This window comes from Trametes versicolor (genome assembly GCF_000271585.1).
Source record: "Trametes versicolor FP-101664 SS1 unplaced genomic scaffold TRAVEscaffold_10, whole genome shotgun sequence".
Classification (NCBI taxonomy): Eukaryota; Fungi; Basidiomycota; class Agaricomycetes; order Polyporales; family Polyporaceae; genus Trametes; species Trametes versicolor.
This window is the reverse complement of record NW_007360330.1, coordinates 998605-1019910: the sequence shown is the minus strand read 5'-3', so window position 1 is coordinate 1019910 and position 21306 is coordinate 998605. Positions and strand designations below refer to the sequence as shown.

The 21306-nt window shown below is 56.2% G+C and overlaps 5 protein-coding genes across 5 annotated transcripts; all 5 read right to left on the bottom strand.

Moving 5' to 3' along the window:
• Positions 1-1299: 1299 nt before the first annotated feature.
• On the bottom strand, positions 1300-3139 carry TRAVEDRAFT_51047 (uncharacterized protein; the record flags this gene model as incomplete). Its single annotated transcript, XM_008043784.1, has 2 exons — positions 1300-1334; positions 2845-3139. 2 exons carry the CDS (start codon positions 3137-3139, stop codon positions 1300-1302), a joined length of 330 nt encoding a protein of 109 aa, XP_008041975.1.
• Positions 3140-5166: 2027 nt separating this feature from the next.
• On the bottom strand, positions 5167-5695 carry TRAVEDRAFT_51046 (uncharacterized protein; the record flags this gene model as incomplete). Its single annotated transcript, XM_008043783.1, has 3 exons — positions 5167-5284; positions 5339-5607; positions 5657-5695. 3 exons carry the CDS (start codon positions 5693-5695, stop codon positions 5167-5169), a joined length of 426 nt encoding a protein of 141 aa, XP_008041974.1.
• Positions 5696-6713: 1018 nt separating this feature from the next.
• On the bottom strand, positions 6714-7384 carry TRAVEDRAFT_51045 (uncharacterized protein; the record flags this gene model as incomplete). The annotated part of the gene is made up of 3 exons (XM_008043782.1): positions 6714-6822; positions 6887-7272; positions 7325-7384. 3 exons carry the CDS (start codon positions 7382-7384, stop codon positions 6714-6716), a joined length of 555 nt encoding a protein of 184 aa, XP_008041973.1.
• A 1405-nt stretch (positions 7385-8789) lies between these two features.
• On the bottom strand, positions 8790-9598 carry TRAVEDRAFT_130578 (uncharacterized protein; the record flags this gene model as incomplete). The annotated part of the gene is made up of 2 exons (XM_008044052.1): positions 8790-9198; positions 9231-9598. 2 exons carry the CDS (start codon positions 9596-9598, stop codon positions 8790-8792), a joined length of 777 nt encoding a protein of 258 aa, XP_008042243.1.
• An 8196-nt stretch (positions 9599-17794) lies between these two features.
• TRAVEDRAFT_51043 (uncharacterized protein) lies at positions 17795-18723 on the bottom strand (the record flags this gene model as incomplete). The annotated part of the gene is made up of 8 exons (XM_008043781.1): positions 17795-17866; positions 17924-17965; positions 18015-18128; positions 18181-18253; positions 18302-18381; positions 18434-18513; positions 18570-18644; positions 18699-18723. The coding sequence occupies 8 exons, from the start codon at positions 18721-18723 to the stop codon at positions 17795-17797; spliced, it is 561 nt and encodes a 186-aa protein (XP_008041972.1).
• Between the last annotated feature and the right edge of the window lie 2583 nt (positions 18724-21306).

Sequence of the window (21306 nt, the reverse complement as noted above, 5' to 3'; positions counted from 1 at the left end):
AGGCCGGGATGTGCCGCTCGGATCGTGAGCGCAACCGCCAGCGCGGACGGGACCAGGGAAGACGCAGGTGAGCAGTATTTATGTACATGTATCAGAAAGGAGGCGGCCGCAGCCCGGACGCGCGCACGGGGCAGGCAGCTCGACATGCTCTCACCCGCCCTCGTCATGTCTCTCGCGTCGGCAATCCCAGCGTCCGGGCGTGTTCGGCTTCCAGGGATGAGTTCGCGGCGCTTGTCTCGTATCGCGAGGGCACCAGGACGTGTGCCGCGCGCACACGTCGTCCGTGACCCTCCCCGCTGAGACAGAGGCGGAGCGCGGCAGACTCGACTTGTTGCAGCGCGGCGTGTCGCGCGAACTCGCACACGTGGCGCCGACGACTGGGTGGCCGTCTCCATGTCGGGGTCGGGTCGCGCGTACGGTACGTAAGTCGCCGCGAACACCGTCGAGGTCGTCTGCGCGGGATTCTCTGACTCTCTCGCGAGGGCGCGGTCGTCCTCGCCGTGCGTTTTGCAAGCCGACGAAGACACGGCACTAGCGCGGCGTGCACGGCCGTCTTGCTGCATGTGCTAGTACCCCCCACTAGCCAACATTCGTAAGCCATCGCCAACGACTATCGCTTCGCGCGTACTGACAAACTCACATGTCCAGATCCGGGCCCTCGTCCACACAAGGCGGGAGCCACGCCTCTCGACAGCAGCGAATCGGGAATCAGATATGTACGCCGGTAAGCACGAGTGCGCGCCGCGCTGTGTGGCAGAGATGAGGAGCGATGGCATGCAACAGTGTGGACACCACGGGAGGGGCGGAACGGCGGGGGAGCGGGGCCGGGGCTGGGTAAGGGCGGGAAACTCGTAGATTAATTACAGATGTACGTACGCGGCAGGGGAGAGCCAGGAGTGGGGATGGCGCGCAGAGACGCGGCGCACGCGGGCGCATAGCAAGGCTAGCCCCACACAGCCCGGGACGAGTCGTCTCTCGCTCCCGCCGTTCCGCGGCAGCGCTGTGCACGCTCCTGAGTTTGCGGCGCCCTTGCTGTCGATGGTGGCATGTTCGACGGCTGGGGCGCTTCCCGCAGGCGACGAGGGCGGGAGCGGGCGTGCAAGGCGCGGGGCGGCGCGTACGCGAGCTGACGGGCCAGAGTAAGTGACGTGGGTCGTAGGGGGCGCGACCGCGTACCTCACAGCCCGTGACGGGTAAGTACGACGTCGGGGCCCCTGCATCATCCCGCCCTCGTCCCCGGGCGCCCAGCACCCGCCTCGCACACCCCCAGTCGCTCCAGCGCGCTGCGCCTCGCCACGATCACGCGTACGCGCCCTTGTGCGACTCGAGGAGGCCTAGCGTCAATCACGGTACGTCAATATGGGCTACAGCGGAGGCATAACAAGACTAACCCCGGGATTTCCTCGTTGCATCACACAGTGTGTTTGCTACGACAGCGGTGAGTCAGCGCCATTTCGCGATACGAGCTTGCTGTTCACCTCACCTCGCAGGTTCCGAGCTGGGATTAGGATAGCCGTCGCGGACACACCAAGACGACCTCTGCATAACTGGGAGGCGCATCGGCCGTGCGCCGCGCGACGCCGATCGGTGAGTGGGGCGGTTGCAGCTCGAGCATGTTGTCATGCTTCTGACGGCGCGTGTTCCGCACAGTGTGCACATCGGGACAAACGACAACGGGACAAGCCAGTCGCAGCCGACGAACGTCTTCCTATGACTTCGCGCGGGGGAGAAGGTGTGACGTGATGAGCGGCGGGAATGAGGCGCCTAGACGGTGGGCGCAGCCGACGAGCGGATGAGACGCAGGTGAGCAGAGGTATCTATGTACATGGCCGGAAAGGATGCAGTTGTGGCCCGGACGCGCGCACGAGGCGAGCAGCTCGATGTACCCCCACCCGCACTCGCACTCCGTCGTCGTGTCTCTCGCGTCGGCGGCCCTGGTGGCCGAGCGCATTTGGGTTTCCAGGAGATGAGATCGCGGCGCCCTCGTCCCACAACCCGCTCTGGCCGCGTCGTATATCGCCGTCCCCGCAACGTCGATGCGCAGGTGCGGCGCGGCGCGGCAGACTCGGCTCATCGCAGCGCGGCGCATCGGGTGGGTGTCGCCAACGACTAGACCGCCGTCTCCACATCGATGTCGGGACCGTCGCGCACGCGGCACGTAAGCCCCCGCCGACGTCGTCGAGGTCGTCTGCGCGAGCTCCTCCCACGAGGGCACCATCATCCTCGCGGTGCGTTCTCCCAGTCGACGAGCGGCGCGCTGTCCGTGAACGACGCGGCGCGCACCGCCGTCTTGCTGCATGTGCTAGCAGGCCCCGCCGCCCGTTCTGGCCAACACCCCGTAAGCCATCGTGGACGTCCGTCGATTAGCGCGTACTGATCAACTCACCTATCCAGCTCCGGGCTGTCGTCCACACCAGGTGTCAGCAGTGGCGAATCGGGATCGACGGTGAGCATGAGGGCGGGCTGCGGTGCGTCTCGGCTGAGCCAACGGGATGCGACAGCACAGATAGCGGCATGGAAAGTGAGGGAGGGCCGGATCGGCGGGCAGAGGCGCGGGCGGGGCGGAGGCGGGAATCGTAGAATAGCAATGTACGTGTACTACGCGACGCGGGTACGCGCAGGCGCGGCACACTGAGGGTGCAAGTCGCCGTCTTGCACACCCGCCCTCCCGCGACATGCCCATGCACGCCCCAGGCCCCGTGTCTGCGGCGCCTTTGCCGTCGATGGCTGGAGCGTCTCCCGCACACGACGAGGGCGGGACTGGGGGCGCAGAACGCGACATGGGGCGGATGAACTGGCGGGTGGAGGTGAGTAACGAGCGTCATGGAGGGCGCAACCGCGTACCTTGCAGCCCGTGAATGCGACGCCGGGGCGATTGCGCCGACTCGAGCTGGTCGACCCGGGTGGTCCTGGCGTGCCCAGCAACAGCCCTAGACGTGCCAGCATGCTCGTGCTCGTCCCCATGGGCGTCCCTGTCGAAGTCGCCGCCAAACGCGCGTCGCGGCTCGTCGCCGCGCACGACACGGCGCGACCCCGACGCGATCTGATCCTGCCCCCGGTACGCCGAGACTCGCCATGGGGCTTGGGCGTGCGTCGTCGCGTTTCCGAGGGCGCGGGGAGCGGCGTCAGGACGCGACATGGACGGCGTGGGCAAAAGGTAGGCCGGCCGATGTGCGCGTACGCGCTGGAACGCAGTAGGGCACGGTCATGGGCGTGCGTGGGCGTGCTGTGTTCAAAGCGCGCGGGGAGAGGAGGAGAGGGCGAGCCGGGACGCGCGATTTTGCCTGTATGTCTGCCTGTAAACAGCGAGAATGCCGAAAATGTCGAAATGTCGAGGTGCTCGTACGCGTTTGGAAGCGGCGGCGTTCGGTTGTGGTTGTTCGAAGGCCCGTGTGGGCGGAGGGCCGGAGCGGGAAACGAGGATGGCGGACTGCGACGCGCGACTTTGTCTTGCGGGCCCATGCGACGGCGCGAACACGAGGCGAATATGGTTTGCGCGTATTGCGCTGATACTGCGTGGGTGGATGTGTCTTAGTACACTGAAGCGCACCATCGTGGTCTGGGAGGCGTAGGGAACGGCGAGGAGGCGGGGCGCGAGCGATAGCTTGTGAGGCGCAGCCGCGGAAACGATGCAGCGTGGGCGCGGCCACCCTCGTTGTTTGCCGCGCGAGTTGTTGCGAGCAACGAGGCGTGCCCCCGCGAGGTAGAATCCAGACGGAGAGGTCTGTACGGGCGCGGCCGCGTGCGGTATGCGTATTCTTCGGCGCCGAGCACTAGTAAATCGGGGATAATTAGTGCGGTTCGCGTCCGACTAGCCTGCGGACGCACCCGTATGTGCGCCTATGCTATCTGCAGCGTCTTGCGACACTAGGCCGCACGTTCACGTGGGGGACCGGGCGGGAGGACGAGAAATTGTGATCTGGGCGTCCCAGCGCGGTGGACAACTTGCAGCGGGGCGTACGACGGGCTCAGGACTGTATGCGCGTGTGCGTCATCACATAGGTTGTATGTACGCCATATTCGCGTTTGGAAAGGACACCGGAGGAGTCCGCGAGCAGGGCGAAGAGATTTCGGTGCCCATCTAAACAAGCTTTGTGAGCGCAGATCCCCTCCGTATGAGCTGTACGCTTACATGCAGTGCGAATACTGTAATGAAGATAGTATGGATCTATGCACGCGGCCGCAATGTATGCGCGGGCTGAGAGGTCGTCGAAGGACGGGGCGCCGGCTCAAGGGAGGAACGAGGAGATTCCGAAAAGCGCCTAACGCCGGATGCGAACATCGGCTCCGGCACGTTAACGCAAGGCACCGTCGCGTACACTTTTTCACAGCCACCCGGTTCCGAGCCCATGGTCTTCCCGATCGCCCCCACTCTCCACCGATCGGAGTCGATCATCTCTTCACCGATCGGCCATCTATCATGCATCCGACTCATTCTCGATCCCAACTCCCTCTGGATCTGCGTATACGCCGAGATGCTAGATGTTCGCCTGATCCACAGACACTACAACAAGCCCACTCAAGGGGGACGCACCAGATGGAGTGACAGGGAAGGACGCATGAATCGAGTGACAGGGAGGGATGCATGAATCGAGTGACTGCTCGAGGTTCAAACAGTATGTCTACTTCACTGCTATTTGGTTGCCCCTTCCATCTCCCTCCATAACGCTCGTCATCGTCATCTCCTTCGCCCGACCCCCTACGTTCAACGTTCGGTCTCTGCGTCGCAGACGAGAGCGCGCGCGCTCTTATCTTGATTGCCCACGTCCCCGTTCCATCGCTCGAGCCCCCATCGCTCGACCCTTGGCTAAGCACTCGGACATTGGCTACTACCCGCACGACGGCAGCAGCGAGCATATATCGGAAACATTGCTTGCCGCACCGACGAAGGACTGCGCATGTCCATTTGCGATTCCCTCCTCAAGGCGCTCGTCGCGATCGTCCCTCTCCTGTGTATGCGCTTTCGCTCTAGCAATCGCCCTGCCATGTACCCGCATAGTTTTGCGGTACTGTAATACACCCCCCGGGACAGCACACGCGGTTCGGAAGGTCCATACAAGCTGATCTCGAACGTATGACTCGGAGTAGCGTGTTATATACATTACTTTTCGGGATTCCCATACTCGCTCACATCAAGAACTTGCGCGATTGGGCGCGGCGAACAACCTACAGCCCTCCGCCTGCAGCTATGACGAACCCGTTGATCCCGGGCAGCAGATCACCCGGAAGCTCAATGAAAGAACTTCCGGTGAGCCCGTACCGCTCCTCTAAAGCGTGCGCAACCCTTCGGGCACCGTAAGACCGTGCGATGTTTATGAGGCATATCCGAATGACTTACTCCGCGTGCTCGAAAGAGTACCAAAGTTGCCCTGCGTTGGGACGCACCAGCTGCAACGGGCCGGCTTCTTGATTGAACCCCGTCGGCGGGTCCAAGAGTACGACCTGGGGCTGCGCAACGACCCTCGGCGTGAACCCAAGAACTTGCAAGGCCTGCACAAGAGTGAGCGTTATGCGCCTGGATGTGGGCGTAGTACGCGCCTGGACGAAGTGATCGAAATTGGCCCCCCGCGGAGCAGCCGTATCCCCACACATCACGCTTTGCATAGCCTAAACGCGAGTTACAATACTTCATATCCGCAACGTCCGAATGGCTCACCATATACAGCGGCTTGATGAGCGCGTAGGCGACGGGCATGTTGATGACTTGTGATGAGGGTGGCAGCAGCGACGGTGGTGGTAGTGACGGTGGTGGTGGTAAAGGAGAAAGAGCGAGTCGCCGCAACGAGGCCGTAACACCTGGTATTTAAGGGCCGCGACAAGGGACGGCGCGACGTCGTGGATTTCTGTAGTGGGTCGTTGAAGGTAAAGTCTTGGGCGCGACGACTGTGGAGGAGAAAGCGTGTGTGTGCGAAGCAGCGAGCACAACCACCGTAGCGCGTATGTCCGTATCTCGCGGCGCCGTATGGACATCTCTGCGTTATTTCGTGCTGGCTCATTACCTTAACATATTCTGGTCAATATGTACATGAAAAAGGCCACCGTAGTGTTGGCCCCAAACGCGCCCTTCCGCGATTGAGTTGTCTGTAGCTGTGCCCCCGTCAGTGAGCCGCTCTCCCCAAAGAATTGACACATGCTCACCTAACAGGATACCATCGTACTCCTCGTGCTCGCATATTCAACGCGTGTGGTAAGCAGCGCGTAGCGAGCGTAGGCATCGCACATTTGTCCCGCGTTCTACCCAAGCACCCTATCCTTGGTGGATGCGCGTTGCGGGCGCAAGGGGGGCGTCATGTGGGGTACGCGTCGAACGAGGCAAGTCCATCGAGTGCGACGTGTGCACCGACGGTCTGTGCGCCTCATGCGGGACGGGATGTATGTCGAGGGCACGATACGCGTCGTATTCACGGGGTAAGCTTCGAACCTGATGCTTAGCACACCTCCCCCCTGCGCATGTTCTAACTTAACAAGCGCAGGTGGGACGCGTACAACGGCAGTGAGTACAACGTTTGTCAGACCGAGATGAGAAATTACAGCTTAAGGTACCCCCGTACGGCACCATACTCACAACCACCCACCTGCGGCGCCACAATGACAGACTTGATTACTTATGGCAAGCGCAGATAACGGGCGAAGAAACTGAGGTTTGGAGACTATGTAACAGGTATACATCAACCTATTATGCCTTGCCCGTGCACGGCGCTGAGGAAATCCTATCAGCGCCGAACGGGCGCAGCAGAATCAACACGGAGGTTCGCAGGGAAGAGGAATGGTTGACCGATCTCGCTCTCGACCCTCAACAGATGATGGATCTGGGCAAGCAGGCTGGCCGGATACGTGGTGAGCAGTTAACTCACCACGTAGATCTCGTGGACGAAAGACGACGTACCGGCAAACAGCGTTTTTGGCAAGATTCAGCTGGTCCCCACCGCTGCCGAAGTCCACTACAGACCCATCTGGTCCTAGTTGCATCACTATCACCTCCATGCACCAATCCTCGCCAGGTAGTCGCAGGGTTTCGATGAGCGTTGCGTTTGGTGTTCCCGGCCGCTCCTGTATGGCGACGATAAAGGTCCTCGACCCAGAATCAGCGATGCATTCCACCAGGCATTCGTGGATGGGGGTCGTAGTGCCGAGGACACATTCGAGTGCAGGGAAGGGCTTCGTAGGTTGCGCATTACCGCGACGCTGGATAACGGTCACCACATCCACCAGAGAAGGATGGGCTGATTGAGACCCATAGTAGAGCGCTTTAAGAGTCGTCGGAGGATCGATCTAAGTACGATTAGCGAAAGCAAGAAGAAAAAAGTCAAGCGATCCTACATACTTTCAACTTGGGATGGCATTGGATACGAAGTGAGCGCGATTTGTTGGTCGGTAGTTTCATACTGAAGACCGGTATAGCGAAAGGCTGACGAAGATGGACTGGTGAGCGTATGCATGTGCGTCCCGCCTTTAGTACGAGCACAGCGACAAAGGGGCTTTCAGCGGCTGGGCACTAATCAGCTTGCGTCTAGTGAGAATGTCGGCTTGGTCCTGATTCAAACATACCTTTGCCCGCTACTTGTGCTTATCCCATCCATGGCACATGACCGTCCTCAGCCAGTCGTTTACACGAAGGCCGGGGTTCCTTTCTTTGACCATTCCCAGTCAGCCAGCTATGCGCGGTGCTCATCTCTAAAAGCATCTCCGCATGCAGGCTGTCTGGATAGCGGTACCAAATGAGTGCATCTACCCGAGCTGCATGTCCGCACGTACTGCTTTATATTGATACGCTCACCAGTCCTGTGCCAGTTTCCGTAACCCTGCAACCTCCGGAAGCGCCTGAGACTGGAAGGGGTTTGGCTGTCCGAGGGAGCTCATCTGGAGGCCATGCCAACTGTTTCCTCTGTAGATGGTGACACGCAGCAGACTCCCAGAAGGTGTGGCAGGAGATATACAGGGGTGGATGATGGATGTGGGATGTTGCTGCAATCGCTGGTTTTTGCTGTCCAGAACCGAGATAGTAAGATGATTTGTTGGCCTATACCGATTGCGCTATTGGCTAGAATGTTGGAATAGACGGTTGAGCAAAAAAGACGAGGCAATGGTGGTAGTTGGATAGTAGAGAGCCATACTCGGGGAGATGATCGATGAACAACGCGTCCGGCATATCCCGGTTACGCACCAAAGTAGACCAAAGTAGCACCAAGTGATGCGGCCACGAGATGCACGTCCGAGTCACGTACACGACCAGACGCGAACAGACCAAACTTATCTGCTCCCGAACCTGCTAGTCACTGCACGGCCCATCCTGCACACATCGCTACGACAGGCTGCTCGACGAGGCGATGTCGACTTACATAAAGCATCCCTTGAGCTGGCCCCTTACTAAGACATTCAGATTTACTTCAAGTTGGAGACATCGCGGATACGACGCTGAATAATTATATCTAAGCAAAATGACCATGCCACACTATATTATGCCAAGCCATATGACTAACAACAAACGGGAATAATGACATGAACGGTATAAACATGATAGTACACAGAGTGTCAAGCCCATTCCAATACTACAGCGCACGGTAAGAGAGAGCTGCGCCGAAGTGAGGATCTCGCGGTCTCCCGAATAATCTTGGATCCAGATGTACTATGCGAATCGAAACTGCAGAGTCTAGAGAGAAGCCAGCATGCATGGTCGGATAGCCTAAACGTAAGGTCCTGGGCGATTGAGCTGGGCGGTGTGTGCGATCAGGGCGCTAACAACACTGTGCATCAGTGCTGGGTACCATAGGATCAAACAAAACAAAAACTCACCGCCATACGCTGTCGTGGTGGTAAAACTGATAATCTTCATCGGTGGCCTGTAGATCCTCGCGCGCAAAGTCACCCAGTCGAGCATACCATACCGGGTCGTACGCACTCTTCGGCAGGTTACGCACCGGCGGGCGTGAATCGTCAACCTGATTGCTTTGTACTCGCCTGCGCGGCTTGTTGCCCCGAGTGTTTACGTTCGTGATAGCGTCGACAGCATCCATACCCCTCAACCAGGACGTCAAAGGCTCTGCCCGCCAGGACTTCTTGCGAATGCGGTACTGCTTGACACCGTCTTCCTCGTCCGATTCGTCAGAGCTCATCCCATCGATCCCGAGGCTCTCGAGCATAGGAAGATGGGGTTTGAGATGTGCGTGCTTCGAGGTCACACGACGTCGCCGATAGTAGCTCTATATGCAATCAGCAAAAAGGTCGTATACCTGACTGTCAATCTTACCGTCACTTTGCGCTGGTAACGATTCGCGTCCTTCTTCTTGCTCTTCGCAGTGGTTTTGGACATTCCGATCTCGCGGTACTTCTTGCGAAGTGTCCGGACGTGGGTCATGAACGCCTCGTAGATCTTCTTACCGTCCTCGCATTCGAACTCTCCCGTTTGCAAGAATCCGCGGACGAACACGCGCGCAGCAGACCTGTTCCATCGGTTATGGGCGCCCGTATTGATGTTGATGCGGAATGTGGCCAGGTCACAGCAGTGTGCCCCATCTCCGGCCTGTTCAAAGCGTTTGGCTTCGTCGGGCGTCGCCAGACACGTAGGGGGAAAGGGAGAATCGGCATTAGGGCGACCCATCAGTGCGCGTGCGTATACCTGCACTTCACACTGCATGAAAGATCAGCAAGTCAGCCGCAGTCACATAAATGCCTGACGTACAGACAACGTGCACTCCGCGTCCGTACGACGTACGGGGGTCCTTTGCCGCTTCCGCTGGGGTGGCGGGGATCCATTCGGGTCATGTGCACCATACCCATCTCCAGATGAGCCACCATTGGTCCCAGACCTTCCGCCAGACCGTCCACGCTGGAGCCCGATGACCGGATTGGACTGGGACTGCGCCAGTTGCGTGAGCATGTCCATGGCTGAGGTAGAGAACTCCCTGAAGACACCGGCGAGGTTCTCTAGGGTGTGTCGTAGTTCTGAAACCTCTCCTCGGCTCGCAGGAGTGTCCTGTCATCATGTCTGCGTGAGAATCGGAAGAGCGTTCCGCATAAAGAAAGTTCATCGACGTACAAAAGGGTTGGCGTGCTGGGCGGCTGTGGCTGGAGCCGCTCTGAATCGAGGCTCTACGTGGGGAAATCCGCTACCGCCCCGGCCGTTGGAGGATGACGGCGATTGATTTCCAGGTATAGGGGCCCCTCTGTAATGCTGACTGGCCTGAAACGAGGACTCAGCGGCTACGGTATTCCTTCCCCGCTGACGGGACATCCTTCCCGATCTCATACCAGTGAGATCCTATCGCAGTACACGTATGAACACGGGAGCTATCTCGTCAAGGTGCTAACATGCACGCACCTCTGCCACGGCCTGCTCGGTATGCGGGGGAGTCCTTCCAGTCTCACTGCTCGTGTCACTAATCCCCTACGATCAGAGGAGTCAGCGTCGATGCTTAGTCACTAAGCCGCCTCCGTATGCATACCTCTGCCATAGCCTGTTGAGCACGGAGCACTTTAGGAGGAGTTTCATGCTGGGCCGCAGGAACCTCAGCCAGTGGATCAAACCTCAACTTTTTCCCGAATTTGCGCCTGGCATACGACGAGCTTGTGATAGAACTGGTCGGCGATCGAAAGCGCTTGCTTCCGGACGGAGCCATTGCGTCAGATTGGCGCGCCTGGTTTGTTTGCGAGGTCGACGGAACGTGAGGACCGCCCGGCATATTTAGGCTCACTCCTGGATACATATATTGCTGTCCGGTGGCTGGTGCGCTGGTGGAACAGATTAATACGCGGTTCGAAGCCACATTCAAGTAGAATAAGATCCAAGGACGTACACCGGTATGGAATAAGTGCGCAAGTTGGGAGGACTTTGACGGTCGTGCCGAGATCCGAAGACGTTACGTATGATGCCATGGTCAGTACATCATCCCACTGGATGAACGGAATTGGCAATCTCACTTGTTGTGGATAGCAGATTGAGCGTAGCCTTCAAACGAACGAAAGGCTGCCACGGGATTGCCGGATGGCAGATCCGACCTTGGCTGCGCATCATCGGAGTGCGCCGAATCCACGCTCATTGAGTAAGATGAGCTGTACGATATGGTCAACTGCTGTCAAAAGCAAGAAAAGGGAACATACGAGAGATTTCCCCGGGGTGCCCCAGCATGCACATTTTGCAGGGGTGTTGATGACGAAAGATCCAGATCCTCCACACCAGACCTGCGGCCAAACGTCAGCCCAAGGGTTGAGACTTGTGAACATACGGCGTACTTGGGACCACGAGTACCGAATGAAATGTATCCACGCGATTGTAAGACACTCTTCGACTGGCTTGCTCCAGCAGGAGGGGCTGGAAACTCATGGTCTGAATGCATTTCACCGGCGTGTCTCGGTGCAGGATGTTCGTCAAAGTCCTCCATCATCTCATCGTAGATCGACTCGCGCTCTTCTCCGTCGAAGAGGGAGTCTTCGTCATCTGCGTGGCTGTAGTCATCGTCGGAGTCCCTTCGATGACCGCTGGGACCAGCTTCTGCGCCCCTATAGTCCTCAGAATATCCCTCAGAGCGGACGCGATCGTAGTAGACGGCTTCGTGTTCTCCAGGGGTGTCTGCGCGCGAATTGTGAAGACGTTCCTGCTCCATGAATGTGCCGTCGTCGCCAAAGCCACCCGGCATCGCCCAATTTGTAGAATGTGCGGGGATAGTGGTCGGGCTATGTGTTTCCCGATCATCGTGTCTCCCGTGATAGTCTTGCGGGACAGGGCCAATTTCATGACCTTGGCGGTGGCTTTCTCCATACGACGCGGCGGAGAAAAGAGGCTCCTGTGAATGCCGCTCCCACGCCTTGTCGTGGGATTCCGTATATCAATCAGATCTAGAGGGTCTGGAGAGGAGGTTGGATAGCTTACCGGGCCAAAAGCGCCCTGCTGCAAACCGTCGGCGGCATACTGTGCTGTCTCTAAAAGCCACACGGACCATGAGAAATTACGCGTGTGCTATGAATAAATGCAAGCTCACGCACCATGTACTGCGGACGCGTCATCAGCAGCTATGATAACAATGTGGGCGAGCACAACGGTGATATTTGTATACACTTACCAGACCAAGGCTGCTCAGTTCGTGGGCGTGTGGACGACTCAGGATGCATGGCATCAGAAGACCATGGATTAGACTCGTATAGCTTCCAATAGTTCTGCACTGGGATTGAGGGAGTCAGCCAGCAGAACGCACTCCGTGATTTAAAAGGAAATAGTCAATACTCACTGCCGTCCTCAGCTGAATGGTGCGGCGGATCCATACAGGCAATCGAAGAGAGAAGATAACGTTGGTGTAAGTTGTAGAGCTGCTAGAGAGCGCCGGAAGCGTATATTGTGCAATCGCTGCGTCCGTTATGCATGCATAGAACTTATATGGGGGTCTGACAAAGGCATTTTCAGCGTATGTGCGAACATAACCGACTTGAAACCTTTGATTGTCCGACGTATGGCCAGACCGCGAGCGAGCGTGCAACGCGTACGCGTGCGAGGACAGCCTTTGCCAGCCGGAGAGTGTGTGTACGAAACCGTGTTTGGTCTCGGTGAACGCGTGATGTGAACGTTTGGTTGGACGTTTGAGCGTTTCTCCTCGCAAGCGGGCGTCTAATATATCGCTATGTCCCATCTGGCATCAGGCCCTCAAGCTCGGTCATTCGCTTTGCAACTTTCCAGAGTATCAGTTTGGACCAGAAGATTCTTTATCTCTGTTTTTAATCTAAATTAAATCATGCTGATTACAAACAATAGCTTTGGGCGTGGATGCTCAACGGCGATAATTAAGACCTTTGGACGTCGAAACACGGCGGCAGACGCCTGAGTGGCAAAGTGCGTTCGCATACTCACCCAATGTGCCTTTGATCGCTTGCTTCGCATGCCTACCTTTTGTTTGGTATCGATATGCACATATAAGCTGAAGCCCATAGAGGTGTGTTTCGTCCATACTATTCAAACGCTCGTCCTGGAAAACCTCAGGCTGTCCTGTGAGCATGGCTCCACCGAAGTGAGTGACCGTTCGATTTAGTTTGTTCCTGGCTAATTGGAGGGTGTAATCAAGCGATATATCACCTCTATTCGCCACAACAGCGTGCACTTATTCGCTCTGCGGGAATACGACTGATCCGAGCGAAGTCAAGTGGGATTTCTGTGCGCTCCTCTTAGTACATTTCGACGATGATGGAACCAGTGAGTAGCTGACGCCTGTGTGTGTGGCTACATGCTGATATTGGTTTTGATAGCCGCATTGTTCATTCGAAAGAGTCCATGCCCCCTCTGCGAATTTCCCGGACGGCTGATCGCATCTGCACTTGTCAACAGCTCGTCGTTTTCGAGCGACGAGGTTGGTCTCTTGCGAATCTCCGTGTCCATGTTACTAAAACCAGATCTTCCCAGAACACGCGCACAATCAGGTGGAAGCCAACCAGTGCTGGGGATGACGTGCTAATCAAATTTTGCCTGGAGGAAGAGTTCTGGGGGCTCATGGATGACATAGCCCAAGCAAAATTGCGGCCTACCGACTCAAGCTCGCATTCGCTGGAGAACGGTCGCGAGACGGTGTACGCCAATTTTTGTGGGTTAGCTCTGTCAGTCGCTCCGGGCGTTCTTCCTATCCAGCGTGTGCAGAATGGATGGCCTGATGAAGCCGACATGACCGTTATTGGGCAGTGCTGGTGTGAGGAATGAGTCCTCCACGTTCCAATATTTTCTTACCATTATGTATGATACTTGACTTTTCATGATAGAAATTCCCAAGCGGTCTCCATGAATTTTCTGAGCTTAGATAGAGGCGACAGTGATGGACACGTTCGGAGCGTTTGAACGTTCCGCGCGCGAGATCAGCGCAAACAACATCGCGTGCTAAGAAGCTCTCTGCGCGCGAGGGACATATGATCCGCGGTGAGATTACAACGGTGCTGACGTGCTGAGCATCCACCGCGTGCTGGGTGATGGCCATATCACTTGGTGTACGCGATGTGCGTGGCATGCGTCGAGATGGCGATCCCGTACGTCTAGGATGCCTAAGGCAGGTTTCCGGCGGATGATAGTACGGAACAACACCGGACGTCCGGGTGCCCCGCGTGCATGCGAAAACATCCGTTCAGGGGTAGATGCTATCAAAGGAAAGTAAGCAACAGCACGACTACTCATACTGGTGGCCAACTGGTCCCCTCACATTGGGGGAAGTTGACGGCTGCGTCCTCAGTAGAGGATATGTCGATACCGATACTGCCGCACTGAGCTGTCAGACGAGGGTTGTCCCAGTCAGTCAGGTACCTAGTATGTTCAAATGGACGACCACAGACCTAAATCGGTGGACAGTGTGTTATACTAGTCTCACCCTGGTAGAGCGCAATGAGTAGACGAGGTGTTCGTCGCAGCGCGGGGTCATATATGTTGATGTCATAACTGGATTCAGGGCGCGCGATTAAGTCGTGGGCGAGAGTACGCTACGCAACAAGAGGGCGATACAAGTCAAATGCTAGCGCGGTCGCGTCGAGGTGCGTCTGCCGTCCGTTGGGGCATCGCGCGCGAAGGCCGGTACTATGTTGTTAAGCTCGAGATTTTAGATGCAGACTAATCTACACCCCCGCATCGGCGACAAGCGACACTGGGCACAGCGAGCGTTTTCCGCTGCCATTTCTGAGGATACGACACAGCCGTTCTGCCCCGGACATTCAGGTTCTTGTGGCAGCATCATATTTCGGGATGGGACCAGGTACGGCCTTCACGGGACTTCGAAGACACTACGAGTTCCTTAACGTACTTGCGCACCGTGTTTCTGTAATCAGTGAGTGACAGCTTCCCCAAAGCTCTTCAAATGAATATATACACTGTAGGCATCTGCAGAACGATCTCCCTGGTTGATCGTCTGATCAGCATGGAACCACTCACATTCATCGAGCGGACGCACGTACCCTGTCCCGGAAAGTGAAAGGCGGTTGAAGTGTACGCCTGAGCTTGTGATGGCCGTCGGGGATTACGCAAGGTGTCATCCCAAGACGGGTGTAGGTGGGTTTCGTCAAAGCCAACGTACGAGTCACCGACTACCTCGCTCTTGTTCTGCAAGCACGAGATGAGCAAATAGTACTTCGAAGCCTCGCTTATGAGCCAATATCTTCAGCTCACATCGCGCATGCTCTTCAACCTCACTGGTCGGCCATGGATTGTGACGGGTAGCAAATTGTGGCACACCTCGAGCTAATTCACTGCCCGTCATAATTAACTCCGAGTCACGAAGTGTACATCCGGGTCCCGTGCGCACGGAAGCGCCAGCACTCGTGCGACTCCGCACAGAATATCCCTTGCATCCTGTGCGCGATCTCCAGCAGATGGCGTCGTTTTCTGTTAATTTGGGCTCGAACGCATCGCCTGCTGTGGGCCAATGGTGCTTACCCTCTTCGCGTTCCTGCTCGAACGCTTCGCGCGCTGCCTGCTGTTGCTGACACTATGCCTCGTCGTCCTGATTGTGCTCTCAACTCCATTCCTCGCGCTCGTGCACCCAGCCTGGCGGATCGGCTATGTGATCCTGTCGCTCCGGTTGGACTTGGGGCGCTTCCTGGTGTTTCTGCGGCGGGGACGTCGTTGTGCGGCAGAGCAGAAGACCGGCCCCGACAGAAATTCAAAGAGAGATGATCAGCATGGACACGTCGAACGCCCGAAGCAAGCTGGACTACAGACGGGAAGCTGCATAACTCACTATTGATTTATATCGCCGTACGAGTGTGGCGGAGTATACTGGTTGGGTAGCATCATGCAGGATATAACGAGAGGGTAGAGATAGCCTGGCACATTGCAGCTTCCACATTACTAGGAAGTTCGGGATTTGGCGGCATAGTCCTGGTGGGGGGGCATACGCTCAATAAGCATTCCGTTTGAAACGTCGGTTCCGTGTGCGCGCGACTCCATACCATGGGCATATATGGCTCTTATAGTGATGTACGTATTCCAGCCATTCCGGGCAAGATGAGAAGAGAGCGGCGAGTGCAGCGGCGAAGACGGCAGGCAGTACGCGACCCGGGGTAGCGAGAGACCACTTGAACCTAGGAACGGGCGCTCGATAGCAGTGCGGATGAGTTGTTTGCGAGTGTTGTGACCCCGCTTGCTTGGACGATCTGACCTCAGTTGGCGCGAACAGCCACTAAGCATGGCTGCAACAGACTCAATATCCATCTTTGCCGAGGTTGCATTCGAGTAGAAGGTATGCAAAAGTCCTGCTATGATAGAGGAGTAAGTGGCTGGAAACGTTGCGTCCAGATTCTCGAGTCGTAAACTCAGCCCGCTGCATAGATTGATCAACCACGCGAAGATGCCCGGGAAGCAGGCATCTTGCGGCCTTCCCAAGATTCAGCGACGATTCCGGAGCTTCAGGACCCTACGTAAAGTATGGGGAGAAGGATTTACCCAGTTTCTCAGCAGGTGAAGGGACTGGGTGAGTACGCCGAGAAAGGTGCGTCCGGTTCTTCCGTTTCATATACCTCTTCACTTCTCACTTTGCAGAGGTCGATGGTTCCTCCAAACGCCTCCTCTGTCATCTCCTCGAACCTTTCTCTATCAAATCACACGGAAGTCGCCTACCTCTCTTTTGATTGGTGTGTACCATTCTTCGACCTGTTCAGCCCCATCCCCAACGTTTGCCTCCGCGTCTAGCCGTCTTCCGGACCGCTTTATCCGATGGCGAGCCCCTCTACTTCTCTGGTCCCCTATTCACGTCATGGCATTCCTAACTGCCTTCTCGTCCTTGGGTAGTGAGACGTCTCGGACGAGGTGCTGCGCGGACGCCATTAAGTCAGTCTGGCTTAAGCGTTTATGTGAGAATAACGCTGGTGCGTCTGGTCAGGACACACCAGCAATACACCGCTCGTGCTCACGGCCGCCACACACGTCGAATGTAATTATATAAGCTTTGCATTAAAGTGACCCAACAGACAACACGAGAAGACATGCGCGTCGACGCACGTGAAGTGCAGCCAGGCATGCGCATAGGTCGGCATGCGGTCTTCGTAACAAAAGAACAAACAGTCAATAAACACGGGTGCTAATCAGACACATTCCCTTGTGCATGCCCGCGGCGATGGCTGCGCGACCAGGTTCGCGTTCTACTATGGCTGCCCCCCCCCTTAAAGTCGGCCCACTGCGCTACACTGCACCTACACAGGCGTCTTAGCCTCCTAAGCGCAGATGAGATCGCGCCGTTTCATGCACGCGATTTCATGGGCACACCCAGTCCAGTGTGACGCACCGTCTTCACCCGCCGCCACACTGGCGGTTTCTCGCATGCATTGCGTGCCGCTCTTCAAGCCTCAAGTCTCAAGAGATATGCATCCATGGGCACTTGCTAATGTTGCGTGTGCGTCTTGCGTGCAAGTCATCCCTCAGATGGTTCCTATAGCTTAATTATTACCAATAGCGGTACGTCAATCTAATTTCCCGGACGGTCTGTTGTCCGGGCTAGGCGTAAAGGTGGGTGTGGTGCGCTCCTCGTAGTTCCGGCTGTCCGAAAATGTCCTCGACGCCCGTCTCTCCTTGACTCGGAAGGTCAAACACCAGTTCAGAGGTCTCGCCTTGGGCGAGCTTAAGCGCGACAACCTCCTGGTAGAAGTGACTGTTCTCGATTAATTGTTAGGTCAGGTCAGGATCATGTAATGTTCATATACTTTGGTGACTCAGAGCGCCGGCTCCATGGTCGAACGTCGACGTTAGCATCCCGGCAACAGGAAGGGGACAGATCCCAACGACATGTGATTTACATGTATCACAGGTTACAAATATGACGGAGGCACCCAGTATTAAAACTGCATACGAACTTTAATACAAGCTGATGCCGAGGGCGCGCATGGTGGCCCGGTCACTCGAGTGCGCACTGTGCAATTCAGTGATCTACCGTTATGCAGTTAGTGGTGAAATGAGGTCAGAGGCATCCGGTGTGCCGCTCACCTGCACACTTAAGGTTTTAATTTGGGTGACGAGGTTGATGCACTAAGTACAACGGTCAGTTTGAGTGACAAACACGTCAAATGTTACTTACAAGCTTGGGCATGTCTTCCACGGCCGCGACGTCGACATGACATGCTGGGTGGCGCTGGAGGACCTCGCGAGTCCTGATCAATACATCCCGAAGGACCTGGATCTCTTTGTCGAGCTGTGGTATACGTTGACTCCAAGACGCGCCGGTCGAGGAAGGTTTCACGTACTTGGTCCACAGTGAGGCGGTCAAATTTGGGATCGCCTTTTTTATACAAAGAGACGGCCCCGACGCCTTTGAAGCTGTGTTGCATAAGCCATATTCCGGAAGAGTCGATGCTGATTACTCACTAGCGATAGCCAGCGTCTGTCAACTCTATGGTAGACGGGCTTCCGTGAGCACGAACGATTTTGAGACGCAGGGATAGTTTCTGAGAGAACATGTGAGAATGACTATCGCAGAAGCATGGACTAGAGTTGTACTTCGCGCCTCAAAGCATCGTCAATACGTTCTCTGAAACGAGAGCCTACAGGTCGCGAGTCCTGTAGGAGTGCATTGCGAACTACGTATACGGTTATCGATGAACATTTGCTAGATGGAGACGCGTCGACGACATACCTTGACCGACCAGGGTATTGTACTCGACCTTTGCTTCTCCCCCCCTTGCGAGAGCCACGAGAATGGTCTGAACACCTATTTAGATACTTAAGTGATGAGAACGTTCTGCAAGAAGGCTACTGTGCTTACGTTTCCGATAGGTTAGGGGAGCCATGTTATTGTGGGGGATTCGAAGGGCCAAGGGAGGTGTTGGGTGACATCCTGAAGGCGATTTTTGTAGGATCAGGGGAGCATATAGACAAAGGTCATGCAAGCTGAAAGTGTCACGCGCCGGACGGCGCAGTACAGGCAGCGAGGCAAGCAACTTGGAGTAGCGATACAAAGACGTTACGCACGGTGCAAGAGCGATAAAGCTAAAGCCAATTGGATATCGCGCACCTCCTACCATAACCGGAGGACGCGATACCGCTGGCGCTTAGATGTCATGCTCGGGCATGTCGGTTAACACCGTTCCTCCACTCTGTTCCTTTGCAATTGATGTACCTCTCACAAAATATCGGATTGGACCTGTTATTAACTTTGAAATGCAATTCTTGAAATATTTGGCATCTTTAAACGCTGCACCGAACAAGGACATCCTCATCTCGATTGTGTCGCTCAGAGTCCCATTGTACGAAATGTGCTAGAGTGAATTTCAATTGCTCATATAGGTTCAAAATAACAAAATGCGCCAAAATAAGCGTGAATGGATACAAATCCAGGTCAAAAGTCTCCGAAGAGCAGAGGAACGGTGTTCACCGACATGCCCGAGCATGACATCTAAGCGCCAGCGGTATCGCGTCCTCCGGTTATGGTAGGAGGTGCGCGAACGTTAATAACCAGCTACACATCGGAAGCCGCTCCGAAGCTTGCGACGCCCACATCACCGAGCCATCCATCCCCGTCGCGCACTTGCTGTATACGCCTCGCCTTCCGACAATCGCCCGGTAGAACCTACGGTACGAGGATGGAGTTCAGTCCTGTATAGTGCGTTCTCGTTATCTAGACAGGGTCACCCCCGGGCCCGCCTCTCTGCGCGAGATGGTTACGACGCTCAAGCGGAACCGTTCCGCATTCTCCAACACCGGCACACCGTCAAGCGGCGTCAGGTGGGCCTAATACCCGTGTGGCATGATAGATGACCAGTATAATTCTGCAGGACGAATTGCTGCAGCGTACTCGCACATTAGAGGAACTGGCAGATCTTCCCCCGGGGTTGTCCGATCCTTACTCGCGGTTACTGCTCGTATAGTACAATATAAAGTCAAGGTTAGTGAAACATCACTTTTTCCCTTCTCATCTTCAATCATTTAACACAACCGCTCGTAGTGCAAACGTGCGAGGAGCGTAAGGACATGCGGCAAGGACATGTATCGACTGCCGGCTCCGTATAGCATCTAGAGAGCACGAGGAGCAAGGTCTAACGTGACCTGGCGAAACTCCACGCACAACATATCGCAAAGAAGGGTCCCATCGACTAGATGGAGAACGAGATCGCATTCTTGTGGGATCGCTAGGAGGGACGACGATGAACAAGCGATGCACTCTGTAGGTGAGAGGCTCAAGGGAGCCTGCGCGGAGCTAGATTCTCAAGAACAGCGCAAGTTACACTACGCTGGAGGAGAACCGAGACTTTGCTTTTGTCTTGGCGCGCGAGAATGCAAGCGCCTCGCTCTCGCATGCCCTACTTGCTTACACCTCATCTCTTCTACAGACAGAGGCCGCCGATTGGATTGGTGGTCGGATGTCCATGTATACGCCAGCCGATGTAAGCCCACCCGCTCACTTAGAGCCCTCTTTGCCGCACGTGTACAGCGACTTGTGCCGGAATCACGCCCGCGCCCACGCCGGCTTGCGCGAGGGAGGGGTTCGAGCGTAGGCGGCAGGCGTCGGGCGTCGGTTCAGACGGTGCGGTACGGGCTGGTGTTGTACTATAAAGGCCAAAGAGGTCCAGTGTGGAGTAGAAAAAATAGAGCGCGAGGTGATATGAAAGGACGCGACCTCACGGTATGATACTCCTGGCCCTCATGATGCAAGCTGTAATCTATTATGAAGATTCCAGGTTATTGCACAACGCCCGCTTTACTGATGTATGCGAATGTTCGCCCGACGCCGGGACAACGCGTAGATGCAATCTGCCAAATCGAAGTGCGTCTCCCCGAACGATATTCTGGACGCACTCGCACAAAAAGTGCAATCAAAAAAGCTGCACTGTAACGGTATCATCCCTAGAAAAGTGATCCTCAGGTTCCCCACAGAAGTCCCTTATAATGCAAAAAAGGTGAGCTATGTACGCTTAACTTGAACGACGACATCCTCTCGAGCTCCTGCACCTTAACCCTCCGGGTACTCGGGCGTGAACTATGCTGAGTTCATGACGATACCGTGGGGCGTCCACGTCCATCGTCGACGACTTCCCCTCCCGTCACCCTGCGGCAAGTTCGTGCGTACAATACAAATGGCAGCGTCGGACATTCCGGTATCGGCGCATAAGCCTCGTTCGTATGAGGCAGTCGTGACCAGGCAGAGCGGCGCAACACGCGCGAGGGACATGAAGGATTAGAGACATCTGAAGTACAATACATTCACCAGCGCAACCCTATTCTGCCTACACTGTCCCAGAGTCGCGATACTACCGCAAACACGCCCCCTCTTCCGGCGCATGCGGGGCCGTCATCGAAGATGTATCGGCGTGAAGATGCGACGGTGCTGGCGAATTCGAGGGAAGCCCATGTCCCATAAACCAGCGCGCCCTCGT